Source organism: Microtus pennsylvanicus, chromosome 2 (assembly GCF_037038515.1).
Source record: "Microtus pennsylvanicus isolate mMicPen1 chromosome 2, mMicPen1.hap1, whole genome shotgun sequence".
NCBI lineage: Eukaryota > Metazoa > Chordata > Mammalia > Rodentia > Cricetidae > Microtus > Microtus pennsylvanicus.
Window position 1 is genome coordinate 90,245,037 of NC_134580.1, and position 10,587 is coordinate 90,255,623.

The 10,587-nt window shown below is 33.0% G+C and overlaps 1 protein-coding gene across 1 annotated transcript; it reads right to left on the minus strand.

Annotated features, from left to right (window-relative positions):
- Positions 1-6,265: 6,265 nt before the first annotated feature.
- On the minus strand, positions 6,266-7,195 carry LOC142844307 (olfactory receptor 4K3-like). Its single transcript, XM_075962640.1, has one exon. It carries the CDS (start codon positions 7,193-7,195, stop codon positions 6,266-6,268), a length of 930 nt encoding a protein of 309 aa, XP_075818755.1.
- Between the last annotated feature and the right edge of the window lie 3,392 nt (positions 7,196-10,587).

The window sequence follows — 10,587 nt, forward strand, 5'->3', positions numbered from 1 at the left end:
GATGATTCACATGAGTCAATGAGATTCCATAGCATTTAATTTCACTTGTTGCCAATCCAGATGACCCAAATTAATCTTATTAATCCACAAGGTAGATCCCTTGAGCCTTCCTTGTTATCTAGCCTCTCTGCATCTGTGGATAGTAGCATGGTCATCCTTTACTTTACAGATATATCCACTTATAAGTGAGTACATATCATATTTATTTTTCTGGGTCTGGGTTAGCTTACTCAGTATGGTTTTTTTTAGTTCTATGCATTTTCTTTGAATTTTATGATATCAATGATTTTAACAGTTAGTAATAATTCATTGTGTAAATGTACCAAACCTTCCTTATCCCTTCTTTAACTGAGAGACATCTATGTTGTCGCCAGGTTGTGGTTATTGCAAATAAAGCTGCTTCAAACATAGATAAGACAGTGTCCTTGTGATATAATTGAGTACCCTTTATGCCCAAGAGTGTGATAGGTGGGTCTTGAGGTAAATTGATTCCAAATATCCTCATGAACACCATATTGATTTCTTTGGTGGCTATACAAATTTCCACTCCCACCAGAAATGGAGGAGTATTCCCATTGCTCAGAATGCTGAGCTGCCAACTGAATTATTTATCTTAGCCATTCTGACTGGTTCAAATGGAATCTCAATTTAGTTTTGATTTACATTTTTCTATGACTTGGGATGGTGAGAATGTCTTAAGTGTTTCTTAGTCATTTGTGACTTTTCTGTTGGCTGTTCTTTTTTTAATCAGTATTATAGTTTTTATTTTGATTATTATGTGTCTAGGTGCTTGAGTTCTTTATATATTTGACAAGCAGACCTCTGTCAGAAGTGGGGATGGTAAAGATCTTCTCCCATTCTGTAGGCTGTTGTTTTGTCCTATTGATGACATCAGCTAAGATTCCTAGCAAAAGTGGATAATTGGCCTGAACTGACTATCTCCTTTGATCAGGCAAGAGTACTTGTGAGCTGCTTCATACACCAACCAAGCCACAGAACATTCAACCTACCGTCTGTTCAGCCTATGGAATAAGCTGGGGTAAGAAGACACAAAGATTGTGGGAGTGGCTCACCAAGGGCTGGTACAGCCTGAAACACATGCTAGAAGATTGAACCCAATACTGGTGCTGCCTGTAGTGCCAGCACCTAGAGGTGACATGGACTAGATGACTTGGACAGAACCAAACACTATTGGAGAAAAAATATTAATATAATGATGCCTAACAATATTCTGCTAAGCTTATAGATTAGCACCTAACTGAAAAGTCATCAGAGAGGCTTCATCCAGAAACTATTGAACACAAATGCAGGGAACCAAAATTAAACATTAGACCAAGTTTGGGAAATCCTGTTGAAGAAAGGAAGGGCAGATTGTTGAAACCAGAGGGGTCAAGGACTTCACAACAAAATCCACAGAACCAAATAATTTTGTTACATAGGAGTACACAGAGACTGAAACTACAATCAGGGAGTCTGCATGGGACTGATCCAGGCCCTCTGCATATTTGTGACATTTGTGTAGTTTGATCTTCTTATGGGAATACAAATTGGAAGGGAAAATTATATGCTAGTTTAAATAAGTGACCCCAAATATTCTACCAGTGAATCCCAGTAGGTGATAAACACCTTATGTGACAGAATACATGATTAACAAAAAAATCAGTAACCTTCATATATTCAAATGATAAATGAGTTGAGAAAGAAATCAGAAAGACATCGCTCTTTACAATAGTCACAAATGACATAAACTATCTTGGGGTAGCTCTAACCAAATAACTAAAAGACCTGTATGACAAGAGCTTTAAGTCTTTGAAGAAAGAATTTGATGAAGATATCAGAATATGGAAAGATTTACCACCATGCTCTTCGACAGGTAGGATCAACATAATAAAAATGACATTCTTACCAAAAGCAATCCACAAATTCCAGGTAATCCCCATCTAAATATGAACACAATTATTCACAGACCTTGAAAGAACAATATTCAACTTCATATGGAAAACAAAAACTTCAGTATAACCAAAACTATCATGTACAGTAAGGTAACTTCCAGAGAAATCACCATCCCTGACTTTAAGGTCTACTATAGAATGACATTAAGAAAAACAGCTTGGTATTGGCATTAAAAACAGGTATGCAAATCAAAGGAATTGATTTGGAGACACGACACTAATCCACATACCTATGAACACCTGATTTTTTTTGACAATGATGTCAAAATCATACATTGGAAAGAAGAAAGCATCTTCAACAAATGAAACTGGCATAACTCTATGTAGATATGTAGAAAAACACTAGTAGATTCATATCTATTCCCCCACACAAAACTCAAGTCATTTAGTCAAATATTTTAACATGAATCCAGTTACACTGAATCTGATAAAGAGAAAGTCAGAAGTATCCTTGAATGCTTTTGGATAGTAGTTCACATACTAAATATAACATCAGGAACACAGACTCTGAAAACAACATCCAATAAATTGTACCTCCTGAAATTGAGAAGCTTCTCTAAGGCAAAGAATATCATCAATGAAATAAAACAGCAACCTATAGATGTCTCTTAAGCCTATTTGTCTAATAACATCTTTTAGTTCCTTTATTTCTGTTAAGTTTCTGTCTGGCAGACTCGTTTATTGGTGAGAATGGGGTGTTGAAGTTTCCAATTATTAGCGTGTGGAGTTTGATGTGTGCTTTATAACATCTATCTTTACCTGTAGACCAGACTGGCATTGAAATTATAGAGATCCACTTGTCTCTCCCTCCTCAGTGCAGGGATTTAAGTTGTGTACTACCACCTCCCAGCTGTATTTTTGATGTGACAATATAATTACATCATTATTCCTTCACTGTCCTCATTCTAAATCTCTAAATCCTTGCACATTCCTCTACACACTCTTCAAATCCATGGCCTTTTTTTACATTATTATGCATATATATATATGATATAGATATGAATAATTTGCATTAGTATAGATAGATTTAAGGTCAATTTTGTTATATGTATATGTATTTCTGATATTGATTAAGATATTGTGATTGTGTAGTTCATGTAAAAATGTAATGTATATAGGTTGTTAATAGATAATCATCTATAATAGTCAAGTTTGTAGTCATGTTAGTTAGATTTTCTAGATGTGCATGGATATATTTCAGATAGGCATTCTTCATATATATATGAAATACCTGTGATCAAATTACTAACTGTACTACAGATGACTAAATGTCAGAAAGAGCTGTCATTAGAAAATCAAATATCTATGTAGAAGAAGAAAAAGGTGATCTAAAGAAAATTAATATTAGGAAAGAGAAAAGAAACAAAGACAAAAGAAAAGGAGAATCATGAGGCATTTTATTGCTAAATATAAGCTGTTCAGTCCATACAATGTTACTGGAAGGTATATATTTATTTCATGTGTTCTTTCTTGAAGAAGAATGCCTCCCCTTTCATCTGTTCTCCTCTTTTGTCTTTAGTTCTTTTAGTAGGATTGAGGCCTTGTGGACTTTATCTTGTCTTTGGCATGTGCATTGTTATCATCCTTTCTTTGGCTCACAGTTTGGCAGCCATTTTGGTAAACTTTGTGGTGCCAGAGGATCAAGGAACTTGCTACAATAATGTAACTTTTAGTAATATCAGAAACCTAATGAAGTTTCCTTACCACTGAGCAGTCATTTATTTCTTGAGAGGTGTCTCTTTTAAAAAATTTATCCATAGACTTTCTTCTCCTATGGAAACAAGAGTAAAGCCCTGTCCCCAACATGGTATATATTTTGGTTTCCATTTTAAGATCAACACTTCCTTGAAGTACACCGACTGATTTAATTCAGAAGTTTTTTTTCTATTATCCAGTGTCTCTCTGCTGCCATTGTTCTTTTCTCATTAGCATTAAGAAAATTCAAAGTTAATAAAGCACTATGCAATCTATTTCTCTGGATATTTTCCATCCCTTTATCTTTTTTATAAAACATATCCTTTATAGTTCAATTTGAACTTTCCATAACGGACTGACCTGTAGGATTGTTTGTGCTTTTTATTATAATCAAAAAAATGATTTCATTTTCTTAGAGAAACATGTTGAACCATTATCTACCTTTATTTGTGCAGGTATACCTATGATGACTATACTTTCTAATAAATGTGTGATTATTGAATCAGCCTTTTCTGAGCTCAAACCTGAATAAGTGCCAATGGTGTGGTGTACATATTTCAGTTTTCTCAAATCCTCAAATTGGAACACATCCATCTGCCAGATTTCATATTTTTGAGACCCCTTGGTGTTACTCCCTGCAGGTAGCAGTATTTGGCTATAGAAAGAGCAAGTAGGACATATTTTTATAGTTTCCTTAGCTTTATGTCATGAAATAGCAAACTCTTTATTTAAACCTTTGCTATTGACATGATGTTTTTTATGAAATTCTGAGGCCTTCAGAACATTTACAACCAATAATTGATCAACTTTAGCATTACCTTGTGCTAAAGGACTTGGAAGACCCATATGGGATCAGACATGTATTATGGGACAATACCTATTTCTAATTTTATCTTGGACCAGAATGAATAATGAAGTCAATCTATATAATATGGTATAAATTCAGCAGTTTCAATATGTATAACAAGTCTTTCTACATCTCGCGAGTCAGTAACTAGATTGAGATGTTCTTTAAAATCCCTTAATACCATGAGAATAGCAAATAATTTGGTTTTTGAACAGAATTATAAGGGTTTTGTTCCACCTTACTTAAATCTTATTTGTAACCTGCCTTTCCTGATTTATTTGCATCAGTATCAAATGTACAGGCTCTGATTATTGGTGTGTCATGTGCAATGTGTGATATATTCATATATCTGAAGTAGGATGTGCTTCTCCTACCATAAAAGTTCATCCTCGGAGAGGAAAAACTCATGCTAAGACTATGTTAGAGCCTCTTGGCTCTGTGTTTTCAATGACTGGTGTCTTTGGTTGCAAGCAATGATGTCCTCGTCTGACCTCCATGCATATGTGTGTGAGAGTGTGTGTGTATGTGTCTGTCTCTCTGTCTCTCTGTGTATGGGGAATGGGTTAATAAAATGGGAGGGAATTAAGAGGTCAGGGACTATATCAGATAGTCATGTCATTGCAGATAATGTCAAAGAACATATTTAATAAAAATGTGGTGACAAGATTTTTGAGAGTTAAATTTATAAACACAGTGGGGATAATTTCTTCTGTAAAGACAACAGAACATATACATATGTACACATCAAAGTCTGTGACCAGACACGAGTGAAGCTTACCTGCAATTATGCAATTTCAAGAAAACATGGTATAGGTGTTTGTGTGGTTTAGTTAGATAATTAATTTTCTGACAACCTTTTTAATTTATTAGAATATCCTACTGGTTTATTTTTTTACCATTAGATCATGAAATATTGACATGATAAAAAAGAAGTTAAAATATTCATATCTGTTTAGCCCTCAAGCTATTATAAATATATATATATATATATATATATATATATATATATATATATCCCAGCAAATGACACACTACACCAAATGGTATAAAACATGAATTACTATGAATGTCATATTATAGAGGGCATACAATATTTATGTAACTGGCCTTGACAGTTATGATATTTCATTATATGATATAAACTCATGATCTTCCAAAGAATTTGTCAACTGAAGTAAGTATATTCAAACATTATAAACAAATTGTCCCATTAGGTAAGGAAGACAACATAGGAAAATTTTGTATTCATATGAATAGTTAAGAGTTGAAAACTGAGAGATATTATATTAATATGAGGCCATTAGCATAATTTATTTGTGTAGTATTTTGGTTTCTATGTAGATGTAGTCTTCACAAATATCTTCAATATCTTTTGTTACAAAGAGAAAATTAGTGTTGGCATATAATACCATATTTTAAAAGATGGTAAGATTAATAAGTAATATAAAGAAGATTTTCTTAATAGCAATCTAGCTGAAGTGACTTGCACAATTTTGGGAACACAGATACTGTGTAGTAATATGTAATCATTATATTGAAACTTTATTAACATCTTCTAATTTTCAATATATAAAAGTATGCTATGCAGAGCACAGATTCAAAGTGGAAAACTTGAAATATTGAATATATTTTTCTAATTGTACTTTTAATAAGAAATATGCTAATTGAAAATTCTAATTCCCTAGACAAGCTAAAACTCAATTTCAACCAGAAATGTTGATAAAATGGTAGATACACAATGAATTTGCTGATTACATAAGATGTCTAAAAATTATTCCAAAACTGACATGTGATTAATCAGCTTTTTCATGGCATTCTTGATATCTTTATTTCTTAGTGTAAAGATGGCTGGATTTAAGAGAGGTGTGATGACTGAGTAAAATACAGCAAGAAATTTGTCCACCCAAGTGATACTGACTGGCCACAGATAGATGAAAATGACAGGAGCAAAGAACAGTACAACTACTATGATATGGGAGGTGCAGGTAGAGAGTGCCTTTGATGAGCCATCTTTAGAGTGAAGCCGAACAGTTATTAGAATGTAAGTGTAAGATATCAGCAAGAGAAGGAAGCAAGTTGTTGCTAAAATACCACTGTCAGCATTTATCATAATTCCCAGAATATCAGTATTGATGCAGGCTAATTTCATCACCAAAGGAATATCACAGAAAAAGCTGTCTATCACTCTAGGTCCACAAAAAGGTAGCTCCAAAATCAGGATCAGTTGACTAATGCCATGTACAAATCCAATGATCCATGATATCACAACCAGCCAGATGCACTTCTGTCTGTCCATGATGCTGGTGTAGTGGAGTGGCCTGCAGATGGCCACATAGCGGTCATAGGCCATTGTTACAAGAAGAACCATCTCACCCCCTGCAAAGAAATGCACGCAGAGGATCTGGCTCATGCAGCCCCCAAAGGAAATTGTTTTATTTTCTTGTATGAGGTCTGTGATCATTTTGGGGGTAGTAACTGAGGAAAGGCATAAGTCAACAAATGAGAGATTGGCTAGAAAAAAGTACATGGGAGAATGGAGATGGTGATCAGTGATGATTAAAATCACCACAAAGAGGTTGCCTACCATAGTCATCAGGTAGAGGGTGGAAAATGGCAGCAGGAGGAAGATCTGCAATTCTCTTGAGTTACAAAGTCCCTGAAAAATAAACTCAGGCACCAGACTCTGGTTTGTTTCTTCCATATAGTAATCTGTGCTCCAGTAGTTGTGAGAGACAGAGCCTAACTAAGAATAGAAACAATAACCAAATGTTACAAGTCAAGTAAGCAGAAAAAAAGGCAGATTATATCTTAGTTTTGTACCTGGTCAAAATTAACACAACTCTTTTATGTTTATATAGGCTTTCTAATCAGGGAATATTCCTAAATATAGGAAAAACCTTACACACCTGACAGGTAATTGATGTAGGTATGTAAATGAGTATATTGTTTAAAAATATCAGTAGGAAATGTTCTGTTTACATTTTCCAAGACTTAAATCTCTTTGTCAGGAATTTAGGAACGTTTTCAGTGAATATCTGAGATAATTTTATAGCCTCTTCAGTTGACTGTCACAATAACAGAATGAAAATAAATCCATTGACATATTTTAAGCATGAACAGAATATCCCCAGGCAAAAATCTAGTTTTGCCTATGCCAGAAGATACAGAAGTGAATTCTATTAAAATGTATGTTAAAAATTCTTCATCAAATAAATTGAGAATTCATGTGCTCAAGACGTGTTTTTAGCATTATATCATTCCTTGATCCAATATTAGAATTATTCATTGAAGTGTATGTCTGAACAATTATGTAACCTTAGTCTTGAAGGGTGTTACTTATTGCTCTGTACATGCAGACTTTCAAGTTTAAATGGTGAGATTTCATATAAAAGTTTGAATAATTTATGAAAGTTGCTTTCTCTGCCTATCTTTCTTCTTCTTTTTTCCCTTTCCTCCTTCCTTTCCTTTTTCCCTTTATTTCTTTCTTTCTGAATCTTAACATCGATATTACATTTAGGTTTGAAATTGTAAGATTAAAATATCAACAAATTAGGAGGTATTTTCTGATTTCTTTGTAAGTACTTGAAACATTATACAATAGCAATAATGTTGATTTTAAGTTGGAATCAGCTCTATAAAGTAGTAAAACTGTAGTGTAAAATGATATCGCTCTGATTCCCAATCCCCAATATTATGTCCAGATTGTGACATAAATGATAGGAATTTTGATTTCGAAAAGTCCAAGAAAATTAATGTCATTTCAAAAACAAGATAGTTTGTTATTCAAATACAAATAAGTAGTAATAAAGTTCAGATTTACATGAAGTTAATTCTATGGTGTTCAAAATTGAGAATACTTAGCCCTTTGACTATCAATGGTAGTTTCACATATCTTTTTCAATTGATAAATTCTCAGTGAATTATGATTAACCTACTCTCTATCATTGCCATCTTACTCTAAGTTCCGATAACTACTTCTCTAATGTATTTTCTGTATCTTGAGAAAATAGAGCATCTAAAAATAAAAAGGTAATCAGATATCATTAGAATAAGTTTAGTGGCCTATGAGTACAATGTTTTTCTGTGTTGAGAAACTTGAAACTTTTAAGGTTACCCTAAGAGATCATTTGTTGTGAGCGTATAAAACAGCTTTATGTTTCCAACCATCTCAAGGACCAGTAGGAATGAGAAACTATAATATTTTTGTCAAGCACAACAATTAGGAAAAACTCATGCAAGATTTAAAAAAATTGTGGCACTATAAACAAACATAAACCAAACTTTAAATTAGTAATTGAAATGAAAACTGAAACTACAACAGTTTGTGATGTACTCATGCCACAAGAATAACCTAATAAAGCAGATCTTGCCTTTTCGATGATGTTTCCTCTAATTTTCCCCAGAATCTGAAATTCTTACTTTGTTGTTTTTGCTATGGACAGTGTTGCTGAGATGATTCACCTCAGTGTGGCTTATATACACTCACAAGAATCTTTTCTGCCTTGGAAAGTTTCCCATTCTGCACATGAAATAGGACAATGCAGTTGGCAAGCCTTTTGTTTTCATAATCCTTGGTGACCTCTAGCCTCCAACTTCTCTTGAAGTGAACATGAGAGTTCAACAATAAAAATTTTCCTTTATCCATAAATATTTTATAATTGTGAGTTATCATTCTCTATCTGTTATGACAACTTACAAGATAAAAGATTAATCACATGGGACAATGTGATGGCATAGCAGTTGAAGTCACTTGTTGCCAAGCCAGATGACCTGAGTTAATCTTAAGGATCCACAGATGTGTTTCAGCAGTGTAAGTACATACATTCATGCCTACATTCATAGCACATACACCCACATGAATAAATATGATAAATATTTGAACAAAAGAGAAAACATGTTTATAGTTTTACAGTTTATGTATCTATTTAGACAATTATTTCCATATCTAGAAATGCCAAAAGAGACACTTTCTCACTCTCTTTTGATATTTTATGATCAATCCCTCAACACACCTATGAATCAGACAAACAGTCTTATTTTAGATTGTGAAATTTGTCTTCATTTTCAAATTCACTTCATTATATATACTTAAGGTGACATTATGTTTTAATAGACACACATATAGAGAAATAGCATATTAGTACTTTATATGGAATATGGGTATGCTAAACTCATTTAAATCTTTTTTCACTTTTCATCAAATAATTCTACTTCATTAAAATAGTTTGCATTTAATAAATTTTCCAAAATAATTTATTAACTCTTCACATACTATTCTAGAGAAACATTATTATATATGAAAACTAGCTTTAATAGCAAAGTAATTGTAGACTTCATATATGTTCCTAATCTTTTATATAATAAATATATTATTATATATGTTTATCCAAAGTATATTTATTAACTGCAGTCTATTATATGTTTGCTATATTGTAATGACCTTCAAACCCCTACATATAACTCTCCATGTTTTCCTTCAATTCTGTGATTTCTTTATTATTTTATTGCATTTATAAATATGCATATACATATTTTTTACCCCAAATATAATCTCATCAGTCAGTAAAATGCGACTTGTATGTATGTTTTTTGACTTTTGGTCACTGGTCAACCAATTGTTGTGTTCTTACTTAGGTGGGATTTATACCTCTCTCATACCCAGCTTTACTCAATTGTCTATAGCATTTTGTGCATGTAGGGTTAAAGTTTTATAGGCTTTGCCCCATAAATTTTGGTCTCCATTTATTTTAGACTCTGTTCACCCCATCTTTGGGCAATCATTAGGGTAATATTTTTAAGATGGAGATTTTGATGTTACTAGGATACATAATCTCATAGCAAAGTCCCTGATTCCCTAACTCTTACAACGATTCTACCCCCTGTTTTTTAATGTAGATAGATAAGACATATAGATGATGATGATGATGATGATGATGATGATGATGATAGATAGATAGATAAGTAGATAGATAGATAGATAGATAGATAGATAGATAAGTAGATAGATAGATAGATAGATAGATAGATAGATAGATAGATAGATAGATAGATAGATAGATAGATAGATGATAGATAAATCCCACGTGAGCTTGG

What these genes read in the sequence shown, in the direction of transcription:
- LOC142844307 (XM_075962640.1), bottom strand. Translation starts at nt 7,195, where the DNA reads ATGGAAGAAACAAACCAGAGTCTGGTGCCTGAGTTTATTTTTCAGGGA.